We start from the raw sequence: 27,309 nt of genomic DNA on the forward strand, positions 1-27,309 counted from the left end.
TACCTTTTAGTGACTTTGATTAGAAAACTTGCTGGAATGGCAGAAGAGGCATGCTGGCTTATTTAACCAAGAATCTTGAAGTCTTTTGCCAACTGTAGTTTGATTACCATACCAATTTTGCAGTTTGCAGTAGGGTGCTTAAAACTGCACCTAATATGTCGGCAATCAATTCGAGCCCATTTTATCGAAGCCTGAGCTGCAGGTCACAAATGGCTTGTTGTTTTATTTGGCCAAAAAAAAAAATAATGTAATAAAGAAGTGCTATTATATATAGATCATTAGGGTTTGTCAATAAATAACATATCAGTATCAGAGGCACAATTTAAGAGAGAGAAATTGATCTAGATCAAGAAAATATTAGAAAACATAAAGCACATAAGCCAAACTATGCATCACATTAATTTAATTTTTCTTTTCAGCAACATCTTATTGCAAATCCATGATCATTGATGATACTGATGTTATTGCCATCAGGGTATCGGATACACAAGCTCATGTATATGTAATTGTTATACTGTTATGACAGTGACACACCACCTAGAAAAGTAGCAGCAAATGAATGAGAGAATTGCCACAACCCATCCATTCTTAATTTCCTTTTTACAGTTAACACATCTCCTCAGAAACTGGAAACACAACCAATACAACAGTGTTGAGAATTGTCACATATCTCCTGCTACAATTCCTCTCTATTCACACATTAGCCGCTGGAAAAATTACAAAAAACACAACAATCCAACATTATTCTCCCAATCACACTCCCCTCCTCGACATTCATTCCCCTACTCTGCTTGTTCCACAAATGAACAGCAAAACTCTCCTTTCGGATACTCTTGATCTTCGCTTTCACCCACTTTGCGTAATTTGCATCCTTCGGCTCTTTAAACAGCCCCGCTATCTTATTCCAATCCACCGGATAGAATGCGGAGGGCGGCAAAACCGTAACTTCGAAACCCGGGCGCCCGGCCACCCTCGCCGCCACCCTCGAAACGAGATAAGGCCCGTTGTGGCCCCACTTACTACCATCAAATGTTAAAGCAAACTCCTCAATGAACTTATACACAAGAGGGTGCATTTTGTCGAACACCATCACGGCGTTGTTCAATCTACTCCAATTCCCCGTCGCCGCGTCTACCGCCTGAGCTCCGATCACGTTCTTAAGTCCCGAGAAGCTCTTCATCACTATTACATCCGTGTCGAGATACACACCGCCGAATTTGTAAACTACCACAAGGCGGAGCAAATTGGAGAGGTTTTGGCCAAGCGAAACCTCCCCTGGATCAACTTCTCCATTAAGCAGCTTTTCGAACCAGCACTCAGCAGGGGTGCTCTTGAACAAGTAGTTGTAATCAGGAGCTACTGCGGCGACTCGGAACCCTTTATCCAAGAAGGGTTTGAGCAAATGGGCACCTTTAGAAGAGTCCATGGTGTCGGAAACTAGGAGCAAACACGCATTTGGGTGGGATTTAAACAAGCTCTCCATTGCCAAGAACTCCCTGGGGCCAAAACCATCTAATGAAGAGATCCAAGTCATGAAGAAGCGGAGCTCACAATGCCCGCGGAAGAACTCGGTGGCTCTCGCGAAGAAGCGGCGGGAGCGGGGGCTGGGGCGCAGGTGCTGGAACCGGGAGCGGCCATTGACGGAGCTGCGTAAAAGGAGGAGCTTTAGGTGGGGTTTGGGGAGGGGGAGCAGGGCCGTGGGGATCGAGGCGGGTCGAGAGGAGGAAGAAGACGAAGAGGGAGGATGGGGGAAGAAGCCATGGAGGGAGAGGCGGAGGATGGCGAGGGCGAAGAGGGAGGAGGGGATGAGAAGGGAGAGGCGAAGCTTCGGTTTCTTCGCGGAGGTCGCCATGGGAGGGGGAGAGGAGGAGCTCTCATTGCGTTGAGGCTCGTGCGAGGGTTTATGTGAACGGGAAAGGGAGGAGGAGATCGAGTGAGAAAGGAAGGAGATTCGGGGATTTAAATTAAAATAATAAATTTTAGTGGTAATAATTGCGCGCGCGCGCTCCAACGGTAGTGGCCATGTTAGGTATATGTTGCATGATAAAAATGTAGGAAGAGCCCCTACGTTATTCGGATATTTCAGATTCGTATCTAAACTCTTTAGAGTCAAATTTTGTATAATTCTAAGGTATAGACGTAAATCTTACATTCTAAATTTTGTATGTCTAGGATTAGGCTATTAATTTTATCAATTTTTTGTGGCAAAAAAGATTTTTAAATTTTTAATCTTAAAGTGGAGGGATGTAAGGTGTACAACCATATATGAGGTGTATAGAAAGTTTTGTTTTGTTTTGTTTTGTTTTTTACTTCAATGCAAAATTATTTGGTTGCATATAAGAGAGGTTGAAAAATACTCTCACGTTGAAAAAAAAAGATTTTTAAGTGTGAAATTTGTGTACCACCACTGCTTAATATACTTTAGTTTATATCCCTAATCAATAATTAAGAGGTTGAAAGATTCAATCTTGTGCATGTACATTTAAAAATAAAGTAAATAAGTGATTTACCCCTCTGGCTTATTGAGAAAATAAATAAGTGGCCTTTTTGGAGAATATATTCATAGGATAGGATTTTTGGGATTACTAAAAAAAAAAAAAAATTGTAAAATACTTTCCAACTCAAAATAATTATCTATCTTAGAAAAACTGCATGTTTTCATTCTTAATTTTTTTTTAAAAAAATAGTTTTATATGCAGATTGAAAACTTGCAACATCTCTCTATCCTCTGCTCTTTTCTTAAAAAAATAAAATGAAAAAAATCTACAAGTCAAACAGGTATAAAAGAGAGTAAAAAAATGATAATTAATGGGCCATTAATTTTTCTAGCATCATATGATTCCCACCATTCCAATACATATGTTGGACTACATTTATCCAAAAAACCAAATATAGTAATAAGTTTGTCCCTAAAAAAGTAAATTTTGAATGGAAAAGAACAAGAGGGAGTGCCTTAATTACTAGGATCAACATAAGTGACCATATATAGTTAGTTAGTTGGATTATAACTCTCAATTACCATTTGTAATTTTCCTCTTGATAGAAATACACCAAATGCATGAGCTGGTGAGAGCTGATCTCTAATGCATTACTGCCATAATCAGTAGATATCTTAAAATTTATATCTTAAATGAAAATCGATCCAGCATCCATTTTTTCGCAACAAAATGTTGAACATAGGATCTTTATCAAATACTATCACGATAAATCGATGACGTCCAATCTTGATAAGAAAATTCCATTTCAATCGATCTTAGATTGTCAAAATGAGATGCTCAAATTTTGAAAAGCAATTAAATGTGTATATATTTAAGAAACACCTAATAATGGTATATGTAAAGATGTAAACACAGAAAGGATATTATTTTAGTTTTATAAGGTCTCAAACTTTGTGGTGTATATACTTTGATTAAATCTTCATAGAATTTTGAACTTTTTTAGTGGCGTATGTTAACATTTAATTCTATGAGGGCTGTAAATAACTTTGGAAAATTTAAAAGACAATATGCAATATTAAATATTACAGCTAGATTAAAAGTAATAGTCAGTGCTAATTGTGCTTCCTCCACTCCCTTAATTTTCCTACTAAAGTCTAACTAACCCTCTAAAAAATATAGTATCCATTTTTTCTCCACTAGCTACAGTAACCTCATGATGGCTCAAATTATATTTCAAAATATTATTAATAAAGTGGAGCTAAAATACTTTTGATTGTAAAAAGAAAAGTGTATACTATCTACTTTTCGGTCCTTGAATGTCTAGAATGCAGTGATAGTGGGTGGAATGGTGTTAGAAATATTAACAGTAAATACTATTTATTTACTATCTACGGTATTCCAAGTAAAGTTTTGTTAATAAGTTAATCTTTAAATGTGGCATGTGAGTTATATTAGAAAAATATCATTTATACGCTCCGCACATATACATAGGTGTAAATCTTATACCTACACTATCCTGAAGTTCACAAAATTTTAAATAGATTTTTGGTGCTAAAAAATAGTTGATAAGACTGGTAAGAAATAAAAGCTTTTTGGTTGAGTAGGATTTAAGATCTACAACTAGATTAGAGGTGTAGAGATAGCAGTGCTTCTCTATATATAAAGTGTATATTTTAACCCAGTCATCTACTCATTTAAAAGTTTAAAAATCCAAAAAAATAAGTTTATGTTAAAAAACAGAGGTTAATAAAGTACTAATGAGTAATATTAGTATTTGGATGACTATAATGTAAGATTTAGACGCTACGCATAATTATACAGATGATAATATTGCTAGTTATATATTATATTTGAAAATCTTAAGCATAGGTAAATACAACTTCTAGATGGTTTTTTAGTTTTAAAAAAGTTTGTAGGACTAAGACTAATGCACTGGGGACAGCTCCCAAAGTTCTTACAAAAAGTCAATCCCAATCTCAATAACTCCATATTAACTTATTATCTTTATGACTAAGCCAGCAATTATGGAATACTTAAATTAATATTTTAAGCATAAAAAAATAATGTGGTAGCATATTATCTTGCACAAATTAGATTATTTCTTTCAAAGAAAAACTTTTCCTTCATGATTCGATTTCGACTAATCAAATATTTTCGTTAATGCTGTTTGCGATATTCTTAATTACTGGGCAAATAAAAAATAATTTTCTACAAATTTCATAACTGGTAAGTTTTATATAAATATAGGATTAATTGCATCAGCAGTTCCCCACAAAAATGAAAAACTAAGTAAAAATTGGGAATGGCAAGTAAAATTAATCAATAGAGATATAATTAAGAGACCATATGGTTTATTTTTTTGCAATATAAAAATATTTATATACTAAATATTAAATTAAATTATTAATGTACATTAATTAGTAAAATAAAATATTATATATATATATATATATATATATATATATATATATATATATATATATAAAACTAGGCTCCTATGCTTTCGAAAGTACGGGAGATCCCGTGCTTGTAAGTTGTTTTCGATGATGGGACATCTAATTTGGCGATCGGTTCCGTTAAACTTGACCTACGCTATTGGAACTATCTAGAAACCAAATTTCATAATTTTTTGATTTCGTTTGTCTAGTGAACGAGTAGCCTCAAAATGAACGGCTGAAAATGAAAATCTCATAAAAAATAATGATAAAGGATTCAAATTTTAAATCGAAAGTATTAATCTTGCTACTGATGTTAAGTAGAAATTTTTATTAAATTTTCATATAATTTGGATACTTCTACACCGTTTAACTTAAAAATGTGCCACATTGACCGTTAAAATAGTCATTTTTTAGACTTTTGATCGCTTAGTAAATGATGTCAAAAAATCTACTAATAGGGTAGATCATATCTAACGGAGCTGATCATCAAATCGAACGTCCTATCATCAAAAACAACTTACAAACACGGAACCTCCCGTACTTTCGAAAGTATAGAAGACGGAATATATATATATATATATATATATATATATATATATATAAAATAAGATTTTAAAAGGGTTTGGTTTCAACTTCATGTTCGAATTCAATTCGTATACAAACAAAAATCATAAGGGAGTTCGAATTCATAGGAATATATATATTTTTTTTTACACTCATGACTAAAATTATACACAATTAGCGTCAATTGCTCTATCCAATTTCAAATTTAGATAAAATCTCCGATATCTGTATCCGAACAAGATCCGAACCCGAAACCAGGAGCAAACACCACAGATGACGTGGTGCATCAGGTCCATCGGAAATAATCCAAGGGCAATTTCGTCACTTTAGAACTCTCTATAGTACAGTACACCGGGTGTATAAGTTACTGAGCAATGATCCGATCCCTCGTCGTCGTCGTCTCGCACCGACCTCAGAAGAGAGAGAGAGAGAGAGAGAGAGAGAGAGAGCCTCCATGGCTTCATCCTTCGACGACACCTTTACCAACGAAGGCGACGACCTAGCTAGGGCATCCACGCGGCGCTTCGACGAAGACGACGACGACGACGAGTACATAGGGCACGAACCCCGCCTCCCTCCGGGGCGGGGCTTCGACGCCTACACCGCCTTCGCCGCCGCCGATGAGGTCTCTGAGGAACCGATCATCGTCTCCGGCGACGTCCCCGAGGGCTACGCCTTCCGATCCGATTTCTCCTCGGCGCCGCCCCCCTTCCCGATGAATGAATCCAGCGGGAAGGGCCACGAGGAGGAGGACGAGGAGGAGGGTGGGCCGATCCTTCCTCCCCCGAACGAGATGGATCCGGAGGAGGGGTTTGTTCTCAGGGAGTGGCGCAGGTGAGCCTTCTGTTTCCTAGATCTTCTTCTTTGATGTTCTTCTAACCTAGATTTCGTATCAAACGTTATAATTTGTGCTTAATTTATTTGGATTTGTGATTATTTGCTTAATTATGTGGAGTTTGTGCTCTCTCTTGTCCATTCAATGTACAAGGAAGCTGTATTTGTGCTTATTAGACTAGTTTATATAATGCTGTTTGCGTATTTGATGTTAAGGCTGCAACTGACGCATATGACAGTATCGTGGAACTTGTTCTGATCTTAGGTAATTTAGAGCAGATTATTTCCTGTATTTACTGCAGCATATTATGATTTATGGATTATGTACTGTTGCACTTTATGTCGCAAACAGAGCTTATTGATCAATTTCCTTGTTATTTTATGAAATAAAGCAACACGGCGATAAATGCCTGTTGGTTCTAGTTATTGATTGTGGTCATCTAAAATGTGAAAGAAATATGCAGGCCACCTAGGTGCTGCATAGTCACAAGCAAATGCGTTCATAGCTGCGCATGTTACTCATGTAAGACACAATAAAAATGTTTGAATCTATGTATGATGTAGCATTGAAGTGAACTTAGGAGGAGCAAGTATACAATTTACGAAAGCTTTCTTAAGTGTGTTTCGAGACATTTAAAGATAATAAAGATTGTTTTGTAACTTCGAATATGCTAATGGAAGAAAACTATTCAAATCATAATCATCACATACCAAAACTACTAGAAAAATGTACTACTAGAGTTTGATGCAAAACATCTCAGAACCAAGTTGGAATTTTGTAATTTAGCCATTTTTAGTCTTCACCATTTTTTTTTTTGAATTCTGGATTAGTTTGAATTAGAATTGAAGCAGACACCCAAGTTATTGAAGCTGAAGCTCCTAGCAGGCCTACCAGAAAGGAGGCTAATATTTTGAATCTTGGGTTAGGAAACTGCAGCGAATGCAGCCATATCTACTGGTACACAACTTGGTTGTTCTGTTGTGCTTGCAAAACATTTCTTGCATGGAACATCTTCTAAATGCTTGATGCAGAAAGCATGAGATACTGTAGAAATATGGCTGCTGGTAATCGTGGTGAATTTTCTCTGCATCAAAATGTGATTCCATAGTCAAAGACTTCTTGTTGTTGTATCAGAGGTCTCTTTGGGATTTGGAGTTGCATTCCTAAGCCACTCTTTGTTATTTAGGAATTAGGATTGAGAATTAAAAATAGTTACCATTGTTAAATGTAATAGAATAGTATCTCTCTTTGTTCACTTGTTTATCTCTTGTGATGCTTGCTCTTGTTTTGTTCAGCACTGATTGTGCTCTCGCTTTTGTTGCTCGATTGTGTATGTATTCAAGTTGTTTTTCTGGACACTTGTTGTACACGATTGCGTTGTTTCGCCTTGAGCGGACAGGGGAGGTGCTGTCCGTCCGGCGTCTATTTGACGCGCCCGAGCCGGACCAAATTGGTAGCGGGCTCAGGGCGTGACAATAATGTCGTGGAAGCTTTGGAGTCGGAGAAAGTCTTGAGAGTACAGATAAATATTTACCTATTAGATATGTGATATATTTCTATTAATACTGAATATAGGGTATATGAATGAAATTCATGGACCAAATATAGTAGGGATTATCTTGTACTGAATAATGATACTAGTGTTAACAATATTTACAATTTGCTGATATCTTGATCTATATGCAAGTACGTTTTTTTGACACCTGGCCATTTGTAAATAAGTGATCTAAACAGGGACCCAAATTCTAATTCAAGCCAAATCTGCAAAGTAATTTCTTATCAAGAAAATTTTTGGATATAGAAATGGTCTGATGGATGATATTTGACTCATTTTTTACCCCAAGGAAGGGTGGTCTCAATGATGTGCCGCAAGAAGTGATGCAGTCTAATATAATCACTATTTAATGGTCAAAAGCCTCATATTATTTTCCTGCGAGTTTCATTGTTGTGTTTCCTTGTAGTATATGAAACAGAGACCTATCTGATTGCCAACATGCAGGCAAAACACTATCCTTCTTGAGGAGAAAGAGCAAAAGGAAAAGGAGCTGCGGAATGAAATAATCATTGAAGCTGATGAATACAAGCGAGCTTTCTATGAGAAGAGAAAGCTGAACCGCGAGACGAACAAGACGCAGAACAGAGAAAAGGAAAATGTAATCAGCAAAACCCCGCCTACACTTTCTCTTTGTCTCCCCCCATAAATTGTTTATCTTGAGCCTTAATTTCTTGTAATGGTCCAGCTTTTTGTAGCAAACGAGGAGAAGTTTTATGCCAACGCCAACAAACACTACTGGAAAGCAATAGCAGAGCTGATCCCGCACGAGATAGCCAATATCGAGAAGAAGAGAGGAAAAAAAGAACAGGAGAAGAAGCCTTCCGTTGTCGTTGTTCAAGGCCCAAAGCCTGGCAAGCGCACCGACCTCTCAAGGATGCGACAGATACTGGTGAAGCTGAAGCACAATACCCCGTCTCACATGAAGCTTCCGCCGCCACCTGCCGCCGCATCCGAAGATGGACCTCCTACAGCGGCCACTGGTGAAAGCAAGGGAACTTCGCCGAGTAGAGAAGCAACAGAGAATGAAAATGAGCCGGAGGCAGAACTGCTTTCTCCAGCAGCAGCTCGCCAGCAACCAAAGTGACCGAGCCAGCAGCTAGCTTCAACTGACTGAATACTGTTGGACTTGTCTTTTTGGTTAGTATTTCGTGCTACTTATTTGTGGTATTTTCTTATTGTATAATTCGTAGAGATCTGCATTTTTACTCTGTAAGAGATCTTTTATGATGGTGTGCATGTGTAACATATGGGGACCGACAAAGAGTTTATTTAGAAAATTAGTTCTGATGATTGCGTAGCTTTTCGAGCAGCGAAGTGCAGTAGCCAACCATTTGGCAGACGCGAAGCGATTATTGGCAGCTGATTTGGCTGTGTGCGGTCATGTTGTAAGGTACAGTGTTGTTATGAGGCGGCAATTATACAGAGTAGAAATTTCAAATTGAAACTTTCGCCTTTCAAATGCAATTTCATTTTGGTTTTTACCTCAAAGTGAAGGCTAAAATAGGTTCAAGCAGCCTCTCGAGCTTAGGGGTGCTGATCTTGTACCGGTAAGGAAGTGTTGGAACCGAGAGATACAATCTGTTTCTTAAAGCTTCAGCCTGTCGTAGAAAGGTGTTGGAAGGATTTATCGAAGCAGCTCATTGTACAATATACACAAACATTTCTTCTACCAGGCGATATAGGGGCCCTTAAATCTCGTTTAAAGCTGCACCAGAGAGTTTCTCCAACAAGCCTTCTTCTACTAACGTACTAAGATAAGAATTGCTTTTTCTTCAAAGACAATATACATTCTTTCGCATATGGTGCTATAGCACTATCTGCGTATTTTCACGCAAAAAAAATAAATACAAATTGAATATTACGCATCCTAAACGAACAAAGACTAGCGAGACAGATTCTACTGCAATGAAAGAAAATTGTTAATCATCGGCTTTGCATCACCTTGGAGCCATTTCGGTGAAAGTAACGGGATTAGAGGTGAATGCAGCAGTTGTATCGGCAGAACACGAGTCCTTGAATGGTAAATTGCTGGATGTAGTTGCTTTTGATTCTTTGCCCACATTCACGTAGTCATCAATGTATCCCGGCGGGGTGAGCTCTTTCTCATTGAGTCGGATGGGCTTCGATAACATATCTATGACCTGCAGCATGGAGGGCCTACGCCCTGCTGCTGCTTGGATGCAAAAAAGGGCTACTTTAATGTACCGAATAACTTGCTCTTCCGGATATTCTTTAAGCGCCGTATCCACCAGCCTCTTGAGGTTCCCTTCTTCGTAAAGCTGCCATGCCTGTGAATTTGCATGGTTCAATAATACGAACATTAGAACTATGAATCAAATATTTGTGCGCTAGATTCAAAATAAGGTTAAATACAAGATCTCAAATATTAGTGAGCTAAATTCAATATAAGGTTAAATACATGGTCTTTAAATGAGGACTAACCAATTCCAAAAGAAGCTTCCCCGATTCTGACCAGAGAGACTTTGAACTACTCTTGCCACTGACTATTTCAAGCACAAGCACCCCGAAGCTATAAATATCGGCCTTCTTTGTTAGTTGCCCATGCAACGCATACTCTGGCGCCAAATAACCACTGCATGTAACACAACAGATCAAGTTACTAGTTACTACAAGATGGCAATCATCTAAGAATCTGCATTTTCTTTCCCATTTCTCACAGATATTAGCTACAATAATTAGGTACTTGCACGACTTAGTTGTCCATAACTTAAATTGCTGTGGAGGGAAAATGATGTAAAAGATGTCTTGCATGATATAAAAACTTATCAATAAAAATCTACTTCACAATATGTTGGTTTCGACGTTTCGTTATCTAAGCAATGCGACAGTTTATACCTAGTTTCGCTTTCTCACACACTAACATGCGAATGAAAATTCATATTTATTTTCTAACAAAATTACCAGCACTTCACAGAACTCTCCGTCTATTGTTCTATGATGAATTTTACACCTTGTGAAAGCTGTTGCAGTCTGCCCTAATAATGGTGTCTCATGTTATAATGCTCACAAACTACCTTTGGTGCGCTCTCTGCTAACATCCTCATAATGCTCAAGAAACTATGATTCATTAATTGCTAGATGAAACCAATGACTACAAAATGCAATGAAGGTCATGGTTTAATACATCAAATTATGCGAAGATTGCAAAACGAACAAAATACATTCAAATAACATGTTTAGGGCACACATAGTAAAATTTTGTTGCTTACGTTGTTCCAGCTACACGGGTGCTAATATGGGTGACATTATCCGGAAATAACTTGGCTAGACCAAAGTCTCCAATTTTAGGAATATAATCTCTGTCGAGGAGAATATTACTAGCTTTGATGTCTCTATGCACAATAGGTGGTTCAAGCTCTTCATGAAGAAAGGCAAGACCTCTAGCAGTACCCAGACATATTGCAGATCTTATGCTCCAGTCTAGTTTGGAAGGATCACTATTCGAACCTGCAAGAGAAAATTATTTGGCTAAAGATGGAAATGCAAGTATACTCCACTAAACAGTCAGTCATTTAAATAATTATTCTGGTTAACTATATAATACGTCACCTAATAATGCACGGTCAAGACTGCTGTTTGCCAAGAACTCGTATACTAAAATACGATTATTGGCCTGGACACAGCAGCCTAGTAGTTCGACAAGGTTTTGATGCCTAACATTTGTGATGACATCAATCTCAGTCAGAAATTCCTTAACCCCTTGCCTTGATTCTGCAGAAAGTACTTTCACTGCAACTTCCCGTCCACTATTAAGAATTCCCTGGCACATCAAAGGTGAAATGAATATTCAAAATCACGACTGAAAATAGTTTCACATATACAATTGAATGAGGAAAATAGAAACCCTAGTTAAGTTATGCCCATAATAGTAAAGTCCAGGAGAAAATAAACTGAAGAATAGTTAAAAAAAACATTACATTGCTTAGAAAACATGTAGCCACTTCTCTAGCATTGTTACAAAATAAAAAAGAGAAGAAGTCTAGCTTCCAATATGTACCTTATAAACTGTTCCAAAACCACCTCTACCAATCTTATTGCCTCGGTGAAAATTATCTGTTGCTGATCTCAGTTCTTCGTAGGAGAAGAGCTTTATGTTTTTAGGTGATGAAAAAACTGGAAGAAAAGGCAAAGAAAATCAGTGGGGACAGAGTATGCTAACCACAATTGGTTCATTACTGTGCTTTCTTCAGATGAACATAGAAAAGAGGTTGCAAAATGTGGTAAATCAATATGAACAGATACAGGAAACAAAAAAGTACTGTTACAACAAAGAACAATCACTATTTTACAATTTATGTCGGCCTTGTTCATGATGTCATTTTTAAGCCTACGCAGATCAAGGAAAAAAAAAACAAATGCTCTACTACAATCACCTGGCAGAAGCAGCACTCCAAGAATGAAGATTCTAATAGTAAGCCGAAAAAGAAAAATTTTTATCTGATTCATTCTGATTGTCCATGCAAAATAAATTTACAAAGAAAAGCAAGGAATTTGCGGAGACAGTTTCTCCTGATTTGTACTAACCAGGAGAGTTGCACTTTGCATCAAGGTGAAATATCTCTTAAAGAAGGAACAACAAGACTGTGAGCTGCAAGTCGTGAAGTTCTGCTTACTAATTTAGTATCCTAGATCAAGGTTATTGAGTAATAATCCTTGATGATCAAAACTGAACAGAAAACCAACAGTTTGCACTTAAAATGCTAACGCACACAGCAGATACGTGCCATCTGAGGCCAACAAGATGAATATCATAACAACATGTATGGATTGAAGTATTGAGAGATTTAGGTTCTCTGATGCATTCCACTGTATCGTTTCTGACTTAGCACATTAGTGTTCACATGTGACATGAAAGATGACTTCTAAAATTCAACAAAAAGTATAGAAGCCAGTCTTTTCAACTTAGAATACACCACAGCACTGCTGGATATAAAAAATTGCTAACCAAGAGAAAGTGACTCGGCCATTTTTCACATCAAAAAAGATGTTTATTATGAACATCAATGAAGTACACATTATTTCTCGCATCCCCCGGCAGTCCGGCACCCAAACCATTGGTATGAACTTCTCAAAAATTACTTACCACCTAACTCTTGTGGAGGATAAGGATCATTCCTTTTCCTAGAGGGAAAGCAGCACCAACTCATATCCACTTGTATTTTGGAATGATACCTCTCAAATTTGTACATATGTCACTTCTATCTACATCAAAGATTTCTTCTGCAAAAAGATGAATTACCAATTACTTATCTATCAAAAGATCGCAATCATAGATCAACGCAAGATATGCTAAAGAAGTTGAGCAAAATTCACAAGAAAAGTGAGGAAAATGACATCGACATGCTATAAGAAATTGCAGTTGTATCAATTATTTCTATGCAAAATTTGTTCTACCTTCTAAAAGAAATATTGAAGACAGAAAAAACGTAAGTTGTCTCATTGCTTCAGTAATATAAGACACCAAACACCACATGAAGCAACGCTACAACTCAATATGCATACAGCATAACAGAACTAACGTATGGATGGGTCGCCCCAAGTCATAGACAACAGCTGCTGTAGTCATATTTTTCACAATAGAATTTATTGTTATAACACTTCTATACTAAAGAGAGATAAACTTTTACAAAGTTTATCTCTCTTTAAAAATAAAAAGAACAATAACAACTCGCTTTCATTTTTATCTACTTTTCCTTCATTTCTTCGTCATTTGATTCCAACTTCTACAACAAATTCACTTTGATTCACATAATAATCACTCCATAAACTTTCTTCGTCGCTTTAATAACGCAAATCACTGCTCTACAACCTATTTAATCCATATTTCGTAGAAATTTCTTTTCACACTCAGCAACAACCCAGTGTAGAGATTCACCTCCACCAATTCCTAAGCAACAGGAAATAAAGAGCGAATCCCTATTAAGACATCATAAATTTCACAGAGTCTCAAAGATTCATCACACCACTCTGTGCGAATCAACCCCTCGCTCCATCCACCAAACTAGATCGAAGCCGACCGATAAGAAAATTAACATCAAAATCACAAAAATCAGATCGAACGAACGAATCGACAATCCATTGCAATCATCCAAGCCCTAGATTAGACGAAATCGCAGAACTACGAGATGAAAAGGATATCAAACCTCACAGATCCGCATCAGAAGAGCTCGATCTTGGATCGCTCCACCTTCGCCCAAAGCCCTAAACCCTAATCCGATCAAGGCGAAGACAAAGAAGCAGAATAAGTAGCAGGTCCAAAAAAAACCGCACGATCCGAAGGAGACTGTGACAACTACTACGATCTACTCCTCTTCTTCTTCCTCCGTCGTCGTCGTCCTCGTCCTCGTTCTCGCTGTGGGAAGTTAATGAAGGGGACAATATAAAGGGGAGGAGTGTCCTCGCGAGGAGTCATCGCACGCCATGCCACAGTTTTCTCACCCCGTTTCCACATATAGACTCGAGACGAGAGCGACAGCATAGAAGCTAGCGGTGCACCGCGAGATATTTTAGCGTGCACCCGGTTCACCGTGAGCCGCATTTTTATTTTTCACTACTGTAGTGTCAATAAATTATATATATATATATATATATATATATATATATATATATATATATAGAGTCCAGCTACTATGCTCACGGTAGCACGGAGCGCTCCGTGCTACCAAGTGTTCGATGATGCGGCTTCCAAATCGACGATCGGCTCCTTAGACTTGATCTACACTATTGAAGTATTTGAAAACTAAATTTCAGATTTTTTTGACATCATTTGACTAGTGATCAAAAGATCTCAAAATTGACAATTTTAATGGCCGATGTGGTGTGTTTGTGAGTTTAACGGTGTAAAACAATCCAAATGCGATGAAAATTTTATAGAAAATTATTTTCACTATTTAGAGTAAGATCAGCATATCTGATCTTGAATTTAAATCTTTTATCATCATTTTTTATAAGATTTTTATTTTCAGCCGTTCAATTTTAAACTACTTGTTTAATAGGTAAATGATATCGAAAAATTATGAAATTTAGTTTCTAAATATTTTCAATAGTGTAGATCAAGTTTAACGGAACAGATCGTCGATTTGGAAACCGCATCATCGAAAACAACTTGGTAGCACGGAGCGCTCCGTGCTATCGATAGTATAGTAGCCTAGTTCTATATATATATATAACAACATAGGAGGGAATGATAAATTGGAAGCAAGTAAGCTACTTATTCAAAAAATAATAAAAATAATTTGAAGGCGAACTTTCTTCTACATTTACCAATTTTTTGTAAAAAAATTATCATTCTATATAATCAGAGTATAATACAAACTAACCAATCATGATAAAAAAAAAAAAAAATTTTGCCAGCATATTAAATTTTTCATAATTAATATTAAAAGAATAAAAGAAAATAACTATACCAAACAAGACTTTGCGGATTGATTATTTTAAATGTACAGTATTATATTTAACCAATAAAACATTCGTTATAGACCAATTAAAGTAGTTCACATCATATATAATTTTTTAAAATAGAAGTATTAATAAATCAGAGTCATCTTCATTATATACTACAATATATCGACAATAAAATAATATTTTTGAAAATTTATAGTAAAATTATACCAGATTTTATGATATTTAGATGACGCTGCTTAAAAATTCCTTTTTCTTTTGTACCCCTAACTTTTAAAACCACTTCATTGCCAAATAATAAATTTTTAAAATTTATAATCTTATATACGCAAATTTTTAGACAGTTTGAATTACACCTGTTCAACGAGACATGTTCAAAAAAATAAGAAAAAACTTCAAATACCACTCATATGGTTTCACACTTTCTTATTTTAGTACTCTATGGTTTAAAGTGTATCAATTTGGTATCATATAGTTTCATTTTTATCTTTTTATTATTAATTTCACTAATTTTTTCGTTAAATTAGTGACAAAATTAAACCTAAAGAGTACTAAAGTGAATATTTGATAAACCTATATATGATATCTAAAGTTTTTTGTATATAATTTAACGAAATATTAACGAAAAAATTGATGAAAAGATAAAAATAAAACCACAGAACACTAAATTGATACATTTTAAATCACAGAGTAATAAAGTAAGAAAGTGTAAAATTACCGTGTGTATTTAAAGTTTACCCAAAAAAACAAAGGTGTGGTGTAGGAGATGTACGGATACACCGCGTTGAGGTCGGAGAGTTGTCGTGAACCGAACGAAGCCAAAAGTCCACGTACGCAATGATTAACTCCATCGCAGCCGTCCGTTTCGTTGACCGTAGGCTTCAGTGGACGCTCACTTGGCCGTTAAACCCGCCTATGTGAAGTGGTTCGATTGGTTTTCATCTTGTGGCTCGAGAGAGTGTTAAGTGGCTTTAGACTTTTCCATTATTTTTAAGATTACATTTTTTTTTTTTTTAATCTAGTATGTACCCATGCGGAATTTATTGTCTCCACTTACTGGTTCACTATATTATCCATATTATTGTCCTTTTATAGCTTGTGTTTTTTATTCTACTTATTTTTGAATTAAATTTAATACTGTTAAATATCATATAAAAATTTAAAAAATAATAAGATTAGAATTTACTGGTCGATTTCGTTCGATCCAATCGTGTTTATTTGATATATAGGAATTGAACTACCTCACTAGATGAATAGCTAGAGCACGGTGTACGGGATAATCTGGCGCACCAAGTCCAAGCAACAGTTTCCGCAGGACAAGGCCAAACTTTTGGATTTAAAAATGGTCGTCGAGAATAATAATTCTATATTAATTCTCGGACTGTTTGTGGGAGTCACTAACTCATCGTATTTAATTAAGCCTTTGCAATATTTCAACATGCTATAATTCATTTTTATACATTAATTTACAGTAATAATTATTATAATGCCACAAGAGGGATAGGACTCGTAAATATTGCAATGGTACCAAACCATCAACGCGTAGTTTTTATTTGACCAGAATATTAACCTTACACAACATGAAGATGATTATTTCAAACTTTATAACTCTTTTCTTTTCTTTTTTTATTTGGCATTGATGTGTAGCTTTTATTGGAAGTGGTCTTCTATGTGCTAGCTAGCTAGCTCAATGGCAACGACATCGTACATCAATTTAATACATTATGTTATATATGTTTTACTTTTTAAGTCATAAATAGAACGTTTGAATCTAATGACATAAAATATAACGTAAGAGGCAATGCATTAGGGCTCGTTCGAACAATCAGGCATTTGGTTGCGCAGTCGAAGTCGGAAATTCACCCTAACGTCGTGTATGGATTATGATCAAGCTGAGACTGTGGTTCGCTGAACTCAACATTGATCGATAAACCTGCACGAGCTCGAGTCGAACAACTCCTTAGCCGAACTAGTATCTACTAATTCTTACTTGCTCTGTTGTTTTTATTTACTTGTTCTCTTTTTCTACGGTTTTTCTATTTCGTCATGGAATTTTTTGCAACTTTACCTGTTCTAGACCGTTTCTGACGTACACGCTGAACTTCACCCATTCTAGACCGTTTCTGACGTGCACACTGAGCCTCTCTGAGTTCCACAATTTAAGAGCTATTTATTATTAGCTGTTCAATTCCATGTGATGGATCTCAATCAATTAAAAAGCTGTATACGTGTGTACGTAATTCTCCAAGCTGGACAATGCCTAGAATTTAAGTTTCTACTTTTTGCTTTTTGAATCTGAGAACTGAAAATTTGCAGTCAAATTAGTTGAAAGTGAAGTTAGGAATAAAAACCCCTCAACCACTATTGACATTTTCAAAAACTACTGTATTTTAAATTTGCAATACTCTTATAGAGTAGTATGCAGATTTTATTCAATTAATTTAGCTGATGAAGCTGCGAGTTTCGTGTAAAATAAATGACTTCCCAAATTATTTGATGAAAAATTGAAATGGACATAATTTTCTAAATGAACAAATAGCCTTCATCATGGGCCAATTCAGTTCCAGTAACCTAATTAATCTCTTTGAATTGTATTAAAAAACAATAGATGATCAAAATGTTCATATCTACTTCTATGATTTTAATAAATTAATAATAAACTTGGCCAGTGACCTTTTAAAGAACGAGTCAATTAGTTATACTTAACACCATACCTGGGTTTTAAAAAAAATGATATATAGGACACATACAACAAATTGATATTTTTTTAATTTAAGAGACTACTAATTAATTATAAAAGTTGAGCCTCAAGTACACTAAACCTGGCTTTGAAAACATTAAACATCGTTATCGATTAATTATATGATAGAATAAAAGTTAATAATAGGTGCATTAAAGACGAAGCCGGCCGAGTAGGTCAAAACTAGATAGCTACAACTGAGAGTAAAAAAAAAAAAAAAAAAAGTTGCAACTTCGTCAAACATGTTCAAGGTTTTCAAGGTCTAAGTTTTTGATTGATATTTTGGACGGATATATTAATGGAACCAATAATAGGTCCCTAAAATGAGGATCTTAGCATGCGTTTGATCTAATTTTTACTTCTAGTATAAATTATAGCTGACTTTAATATATACAATCGCAAATAGAAGTTTCTAGATGTCCTTCAATGACGAAAAATTGAAATAAGAATTTAACCCACATATACAAATGTAAAAACTTGGAGCTTCCAAATAGAGGCTTTAATTTTGAACTTCTGATTCATGCTCACAGAGAACAACACGTTCCACTAATAATAGTTCTTAAACAATATTTTACCGAATAGCTCCAAACATGCATGCACTTAATCGTCCACTTATTAACAAGTTTAGCATAATCAAATCCTTATTAAGTTGAAAGGGCCAAAGAGAAGTTCGTTTGACATAGCAGCTATATATGGTCCTTCTTTCATGGGATTTTCATAGCATTTTAAATTCATAATTCCATGCTGGCATTATCCAAGATTGAGTAAAAACAACAAAGACTACATCAAATATATATATATATATATACCCTACCTATCAGGCTATCACACACACAACCCCTCTAAAATTTTATTGCTTCAACAACACTTCACACTACCACCAGTCACAGGTCCAAACTACACATTGCAAGAAACCGAAACTTCGAAGACTACGCATGTTTGAGATCGCGCGTGTCTGTGTCGTATCGTGTCATGTTGCGTTGAGAGAGAGAGAGAGAGAGAGAGCTGGATTAAAGGGAGTTGTCCCACGCGGTCCAGTTTGCGGCGCTGCCGACTCGCGGCATGGAGTTGACCTTAGAGTATGTGTCGACCTTGAAATTGGCGCCGCACATCACGCCCTCGCTGTCGACCCTCGGCATCGCCTTCATCCGGTTCATCGGGTGCTCGAAGCTCTTCAACCCGAACTCGCTGTGGAACATGCACCCTGATCCAACCAAATCCCCAGGATGATGAGTTAGGACCGATGAAGCCACAATATATATGAATCCAACAGTGTTCTAGACCATTTGATGCCCAAATGGAAGGACAAGAGAAGCATTGCTAATTATGAAGTGAGCCCATAGTTTAGTTATATAATCATGTTGTTTTACCCTACCACGGAATCAAACAATTCAGATTACCATAACACAACCTGCGTCTCGCTCATCTTAAGTCGAGTTGTGGTGCTTTTGATCAGGTTATTCTAGATTCAGAATGTTTGGATCAACTCGGATACAACGGAATTTATAATCAAATTAAGTACACACAATATATATAAATTTTATTTCAAGTTTGTCGAATCAAATTACGTCGTGTTGGATCGGACTTTTGTAGCCCAGCCCAAGTAAGGAATGGGTTGTGGTGGCCCAACCAAATTCGAGTACCAAACCCACAAATCAAAACCCAATTGGAGCATCACCACTATTATGGGGCCACATTTCCGATGACAATTACTTTATATTACATGGCATCAGAGCATAAGGTCCTCAGTTTTATAATCCGAATTCAAAAAAACACTTTTTTTGAAATACTCACCAGTCGGAAAAGGGGCGTAGGACTTGCTGCAGCTGCCCTTTATGATGTCGCGGTCGTCGCAGATCACCACCGACCCGTCGGCGGCAATTCCCCAGTACAGCGGCACCCTTCCGTCCGAGCTCTGCATCGTTTCATTTTTCACAACACAAAACAAAATGTACATTTAGGCGCCAATATCTAAACTCAAAAATTGTAGAAAATTTTGGAAAATTAAATATTTAAGACTTTGTAAGCAGCTAGACAAAAGCAAGAAAAAGAATGTACCAGTGCGGCGAAGACGGTGCCGGCCTTGTTGTCGTAGACGACGAAGGCAAAGGAGCCGGAGAGGTCCTTCACGACCTGGTCGGCGGGGTAGGGCCCGCGGTCGCGCAGGGTGCGGTACGCCTCGATGACGAGCAGCGCCTCGTTCGTCGACTTGCCGGACAGGCCGTACTGCCGGATCAGGCTGCTCAGATTGTGCAGGCTGCCCACGAACATGCAGTATATCTCGTCGAAGCAGCAGAACAGTCTGTTTTTTTTAAAAAAAAAAATTTGCCACAATCTCAGTCTACACTCCACATATCTTAAATTTATGCTTGATGATGCTAACATTAATATAGTTGCATTTGAAGAGAGTTTAAATTTACAAATACTAAGGGCATATTTAATTCATAATTAGAATATGAATGAAAAATAAAATCGGATTGCTTTGGAATGAAAAATAGAATAATGAATCATCTAAAATATTTGGTTCGTTATTGAAATAAAAATCAAATAAAAATTCAGAATTTTTTAAAGAGAATTTTAATTAAGAGAGAGAAAAATGATGAAGGGAGAGAAAGTAGGTGTTGGTGAAAGAGAATTTGAATGATTTATATTGAAATGGATCAATTCGGAATTCAAGATCGGATTGGATCATAAATGAATTTGTTCATTTCCATTCTGAAGTGAAATGAAAATCGAAATTCGATTTCTATAAAACAAATAACAACTATCAAAATTAATAAATTTTATTTTAATTTCATAGTTCAAAATAGATGAACTAAAGTTTTGTCCTAAAGGTTCACACGAGAGTCACGTGACAACAAATGTTGCAGGAATTAATCAAATTAGGACTTAGGAAGTACATCTAGTTATGATTGGGAATTTTAGGTAATAATGTTTAAGGTAATGATATTGAACCTGCTAAAATTAAAGCATATTCAGTGCTCACTCAACCAAATCATGCCAATTATGTTTGCGGGGTTTTAGAAAAAAAGATGGGATCCTTTTATTTAAAGTATATATTATCATATTATAATATATATATATATATATATATATATATGTTTACACCCAAAATATAAAAAATATTAATTTTTAACGCGATAAATTTTATACGATTAATTTTACGTGATATCTACAATCTAACATCAGCTCGCTTTTAAAACACAACAGCTTCATCATAAATTCTTCGAAAAAAAAAGAAAGAAAATAGTAAATTTGAGATGGTCCTATGAAAATTTGTGATTATTTGCACTTATCTTATAAGAGGAGGATGATTCCTAAAAAAAGCACAATTTTTTAAAAAAATTATAAAATCTACTGACTCTTACAGTTTTCTTTTTTTTTTTGGAAAATTTTTTTTCATAAAATATGTAAAAAAATAATTCACGGCAGAAAAAAAAAATCAAACAGACAAAAAATATTTTTCTGGCAAGAGAAATGTGTAATTATTTTTTACAAAAACAAACAACTCCTAAACAATTGGATGCATATAAATTAGGGATAATATTTAATATGTTCTTGAAAATTTTAAAAATAATTTATTCATTCACAAAAGAATAAATTTAAAATTTTTGAATAGCACTAAGCGATAAATAAACAAAAGCTTCTATAAGGATTAAACTACTGGTCGGCATGAATCGTATTTACCATGCTAAAAAGATATCTATATAATACAGCTTCCGTGCCGATTGCAGAATTCAAAATTCTCTATTTTTAAAGTTAATAAATAATTTTTTAATAAAATTAAAAAAATTAATTAAAAATATATAATAAATAATTTATATATTTTATTGTTAAAATACTAAATATTTTATTATATTATATGTCGGCACATATATATATATACTTATTGTGATCAGCAATGTACCGTATAGTATCGTGCCAGCAAATTTTCAGCATGATTTCGTGTCATGGTATTTAAATTTTTCCTGATAAATTATATTTACCTCTGGTGGGTGGAGGAGCTGCGGCCGCAGGGGCCGACGCAGGCGAGGGCGGCGCCGCCGCCGAAGGTGGCGGAGAATGAGTCGGGCCTGCCGGACGGGATATTCGCCGCGTCGGCGGCTGGGCTGTTCAGCTCCTGAGGAGGGTGCGCAAACTGCTTGTGGAATACAGCCAGCATCTTCTATACCTTTTTTTTTTATAGATGATAATTCTGTGCGCGCAAATGCAATATCGACGGATACAGAAATATTATGAAAAACAATTGGGATGGATAGAGGTGATATGATGGATGGGGATGGAAGGTATTTATAGTGTGGATAATGTTGTGGTAATTAAAAGGAAATGGTAGTGTGTATCAGTGTATGTGTGTGGGCGACACTTTTTTTTATTATTTTTTATTTTTACTTTATGCTGTTGCTGCTGCACATGACAAATGGATATGGAGATGGTGGATAAGGATCTACGATTTTCCGCAACAAAACCTGGTTCCTGTCACCAAACGGTTAACTTACCTTTTGCATTGGCTGTTCAATTAGTCACATAAAAAACAATATATATATATATATATATATATATATATATATCAGAAAAATACAGTCACAATTTCAACCTACTTGATTTGGAATAGATTGGATGGATGAAATAGCATTTTTTAAGAAAATAAATTATAATTTCGTCATATTTAAGTTGTACCGTACTTTTTGGTTGCCTTTTTGATTTTGTATTGTTTGTGATGCTGACAATAATAAGCAACATAACAAAAAAAACATAAAATATATATATATATATATATTATATTATATATTATATATAATATATACTATATATATATATATTTAATTTTTTATATATATAAATTATAGTATTATTTGAAGCTACATTCTAAATAAATTTTACTGCGGCCAAAAATTTATAAAAAATAAGTTTGTGGATGTTCTTTTAAATTCTGAAATCTATTCCCTACCATAACCAAAAAAAAAAAACACAAATTAAAATTAATATAATATATTTTTTAATAATTATACAAAAAAAAAAAGAGAAAATTGTGAGGGCGCTTCACCTCCCCGGGGCGGTGGGGATAAGCATGGTAGGTAAGGCTCGGGAGCGACGAAGTCGTTTGGAGCTTATCCGGTGACGGTGATCCACGTCAGCGCCATCACCCCGCTGAAACGCTTGTGCTCAATCCTCGGCAAATGCCACGTCACCTCCGACACCCTACTTGTCCACCGTGGACAGCGCCTGTTGCGGGCCCCACGGGTGCTATCCCTGGAAAACAACACTTTGCCAAAAAGAAAAAAAAAAAGAAAGGTCTAGAACAGTTATGTTGCTGATACGGTGGTTTCAACTACTACTTTTTTATATTTATCTGTTATATTATAATTTAAAATTTTATTTTATATCTTAGAAAAAGAAGATATGTGATTGTTTCGATATAGGTGATATGGTGCTCTGCTCTCCAACTACGTCTTGTTAAGCAACTTCAGTTCGTCGTCATGTGTTACTTTTATTTCTATAATCTTTCTAAAATTTAATTTTTTTAATATTTTAGTGCTATAATAATTTAACGAATTATCGGATGGCGGTAAAAACTAACAAATGGCAACAAATCACTTCTTTGGAGAGTTTTTCGATAAAATTTTATTTTGTTATGACAACAATGCTACATCAAAAATAAAATAAAATAAAATAAAACTGTAGTATCATATCATCTATATCCTCAGCTACCGTTTGGTTGGGAGTTAAGGGGTGGAATAACCCCTTAACCCCCAATTTATACCCAAACACCACTCTTAAGGGGTGGGGTTAGTAAACCCCACCCCAAACCGGGTTAGTGGGGTTTACTAACCCCACTCTCCCTCCCAACTTTAACCCCGCACGCATCCCGAGCCCTTACCTTTTTCTTCTTTATCAATCATTATTTTCTTATCCCACCTACTCTAACCAAATATTTTTTTTCACTATCCTAGGCTAACTCCAACCTCCAGCCAAACACAAAAAAATTTTAACACCATTTTAACCCTGAACTTAATCCTATCCCTGGAATAGCTATTTTTTCTTAACCCCGAACCAAACGGTGGCTCAATAAATAAAATTTGTTTCTCAAATTCATCCATCATATCATAATTTTTTTAACTAAATTATGATACTTTCCTTTAAAAACATATCTGGTCTGCTTGAAGCACGGTGACACGATACCACTACTAGTAGAAAACAATCTCCTACTTCAGGGCCTGCATTTTAGATTGTATACTTAAATATCTCTCTTTTAAGTAATGGACCTGCAATTAATAAAATTGACCAAAATTTCTTATCAATTCATTTTTTGATATATATATATATATATATATATATATATATAATTTTGTTACTATATATCAATAATATCAAATGCTTGGTACTATTGAAGTTTCAACCGTTGGATGAAATGATGTGCAGTTAGGATGATAGTGATATTCGATTAAGTTAATAATGGTTCATTAGGGTTGAGTGAGTGGTTGATTGAATAATATAATTAATCTAACAAATAAAAATGATCAAAAAATAAATCTAACGGCAGAAAACTCGATAGTGCCAAGAGCTTGATACTATCGATAGTAATAGTACTTAACTCCGCTCTCTCTCATCCTCTCGATATCTCCTTCTCTCTCGCTCTCTCTCATGCTCTCCTATAAATATATATATATATATATATATATATATATATATGCTACTTAGATGTATAGAGAGTTTCTCAATAAAGACTCGTCCAAAACCTCTCCACTTAAGTTTATATCTTTTCTCATCTAACCAAAAGTGAGTGTGCACCTTACATCCTTGGTATTTACGATTCAATTATTTTTTTAAAAAACAATAATACTCTCTATACATCTTATAAATAGTTAAAAATTTTACACTTATAGTATGTGATCAATATTTATTAAGAGGTTGTAAAAAAAGTCTCTAATACCATTCTATTCCGTGACAATATGTACAGAAGACTAATTAGTTGAGTTGGATGAGTATAATAAGATGAGTAGAGGTGTGGTCCATAAGCAATAATAGATCCAATATTCAGATAGGTTGAGTCAGATCAAAGTTGACGAGTGCTGTGGTTGAACCTTTAAATGCGATGGATATGCCTTTATAATCAGTACATATTTTTTGAATAACTAATTAGCACTTATGATCCATTATATTAACCTACTTATCTCTTCTTTTTTTTTTACCTAAAACTTCAAAAAGAAATTGTACCAATTATTGGATCTAACGGACGTTGCATGTTTATTTCTACAAATTAAGGATGTACATATAACATCTTTTTAAAAAAGCTATATGTATACCTATATATATATTTATACCTTAACTTATTTATTCTAGAATTACAAGTTTTCTAAAATTTGTATTAGAAAATGTAATAAAATTAGTGGAGATATGGTAGGCGCTGAACGAGCGACGTGCATTTGGTGTAATATTACTGGTAAAAATAACTTTGATATGGGTAAAAATATTTATGGAATTTTGTGGCGATTTATTAACCAAAGCAAATTTAAACAAAATATAACAAATATGAATATGAATAATATATAAAGGTGCCTACACTAATTAAGTGTCACTTACCATATCATCATCACCCTAATAAATTGTTAATAATGTGGCGGGATAAGGATAAGAGAGCCTCGTCCTACACACGTAAGCATAGCTCGAGATGGGCAGGGACAGGTTCCCAGAACTTTAATTATTATTATTATTATTATATTAAGTATTAATTTATTCCCATCACCAAACGTGACAGATGTAGAATCAGCACCAACTGTCACTTTACGCTGGGGCAACGTGTCTTTAACGATGTAGAGGACCAAGGACGAGATACAAATACTGTACATATGTACGTATTTATTTAGAGCAGTATTTGTTGCGCATTCTTAGATATATATAGTTTGGTTGGAAAATAAATTGCTTTTGATTATTTCTGGTTCTGGAATAATTTTATACCCCACTTATCGTAAGCTTATTATTTTTCACTTATTTTATTATTTTTTTAACTGAATTTTTTAAAAGAAATTTGTGGTTGTAGAGAGTATTTTTTTATTTGTTTATACGGCGCAGACTTTAACATTTCTCTTTACTTAGATATTTTACTAGTGTTATGTTATAGACATCTTACTGTATGTATATTCACTGCGCGCAAGGGGATATTTGGTTTTTTGAAAAAAGCCTAGAAAATTTTTGTCTAAAATAATTTGTGAAAATATGCTTTTTTATTGTTTTCATTTTTTAGAATAAAAAAATAGAAAACGAAAACAAAACTTTTTCATAAATTTTGAAAAAATAATTTAGAAAAATCACTTTTTTTAGAAACTAAAAAATATATATAAAAAAATATTTCTAAACAGAAAATTTTTTTAGGATATTTCGCAGGAAGCCAAACACTTGCTTAGAATCGAGGCTTGAAATAATGTGCTCTACCAAACATATCTAGCACGGAGTTCACTAATAACTTGCTGGTTAATACACGAATCCTATCGACTGTCCCTAACGCAAGTAGCAGTTGGTACCCGAGACCCAAATTCGAATCCTAGTTGATTCACATTTCCAGCTAAGTTTATTTCTAAATGAAATAAATAAAGTGGGTAGCATGCTATCTTCTCTCAAAAAAAATATATGATCCTAAGTTTTTTTTTGAAAAAAAATAGCACGTTATTTGTTTCATTTATTAAAAAAATAAATTAAGTTATAGGAGCAAAATAAGAGACCTCCAAACCGGAACCAAAAAAAAAAGAAAAAGAATCACACATATTAGGGCTATTAAAATTAGGGGCTAAGATTCGTTCACTTAAACAAGCTGAGCCAGCAATCGTATGATTAAGTTGGCAGCTAGAAAAAGGTCAGCAAGAATCATCCTAAAAATAATGCCGTTCCTTACGGACCAAATAACCCACTAACTGGCTGTCAATCCGGTCGGTCTTTTTCACCAAACAGCTCTAAATTTCAAGTTCAAAACATTCATATTTTTAACTTGAGCTCATTTCTAAAAAATAAATAAGTGCACAGCTAACTACCTTTCTCTCTCACTCTCTCTTCAAAAAAAAAAAAAAAAAAAGAATTTTCTCTGCACATTAGATCTAGTTTTATGTGTGTGTTTTTTAAAGCACCCACTTTTGAAAGATGGAATGCGCTTTCGAATTTTCTAATCTTCCAGAGATGCACTGCTAAACTAGGACTTGGAACTTCTAATGCAGGCACCTCGGGCGAGCCAATCTATAGATATAGGTTCTGAGTAGTAAATACTTGATCAACAAATGCGCGTGCACACATACCAAAAACTAGAGAATAGTGAATTATTATCCAAGAAG

The 27,309-nt window shown here is 35.1% G+C and overlaps 4 protein-coding genes across 4 annotated transcripts; 1 reads left to right on the forward strand and 3 right to left on the reverse strand.

Annotated features, from left to right (window-relative positions):
• LOC109728983 (uncharacterized protein At4g19900-like) lies at positions 561 to 1,919 on the reverse strand. Its single transcript, XM_020259562.1, has one exon. It carries the CDS (start codon positions 1,850 to 1,852, stop codon positions 701 to 703), a length of 1,152 nt encoding a protein of 383 aa, XP_020115151.1. The 5' UTR covers positions 1,853 to 1,919; the 3' UTR covers positions 561 to 700.
• On the forward strand, positions 5,816 to 9,127 carry LOC109729026 (clathrin light chain 2-like). Its single transcript, XM_020259636.1, has 3 exons — positions 5,816 to 6,274; positions 8,275 to 8,428; positions 8,516 to 9,127. The coding sequence occupies exons 1-3, from the start codon at positions 5,895 to 5,897 to the stop codon at positions 8,912 to 8,914; spliced, it is 933 nt and encodes a 310-aa protein (XP_020115225.1). The 5' UTR covers positions 5,816 to 5,894; the 3' UTR covers positions 8,915 to 9,127.
• LOC109729025 (putative serine/threonine-protein kinase) lies at positions 9,514 to 14,294 on the reverse strand. The gene is made up of 7 exons (XM_020259635.1): positions 13,995 to 14,294; positions 12,935 to 13,071; positions 11,849 to 11,964; positions 11,401 to 11,611; positions 11,061 to 11,298; positions 10,273 to 10,423; positions 9,514 to 10,118 (listed from the first exon to the last, which is right to left on the reverse strand). Exons 2-7 carry the CDS (start codon positions 13,038 to 13,040, stop codon positions 9,768 to 9,770), a joined length of 1,173 nt encoding a protein of 390 aa, XP_020115224.1. The 5' UTR covers positions 13,041 to 13,071; positions 13,995 to 14,294; the 3' UTR covers positions 9,514 to 9,767.
• Positions 18,702 to 22,301, reverse strand: LOC109728965 (stem-specific protein TSJT1). The gene is made up of 4 exons (XM_020259538.1): positions 21,979 to 22,301; positions 20,051 to 20,294; positions 19,787 to 19,907; positions 18,702 to 19,196 (listed from the first exon to the last, which is right to left on the reverse strand). The coding sequence occupies exons 1-4, from the start codon at positions 22,152 to 22,154 to the stop codon at positions 19,003 to 19,005; spliced, it is 735 nt and encodes a 244-aa protein (XP_020115127.1). The 5' UTR covers positions 22,155 to 22,301; the 3' UTR covers positions 18,702 to 19,002.

This window comes from Ananas comosus, linkage group 25, assembly GCF_001540865.1.
Source record: "Ananas comosus cultivar F153 linkage group 25, ASM154086v1, whole genome shotgun sequence".
Taxonomy (NCBI): domain Eukaryota; kingdom Viridiplantae; phylum Streptophyta; class Magnoliopsida; order Poales; family Bromeliaceae; genus Ananas; species Ananas comosus.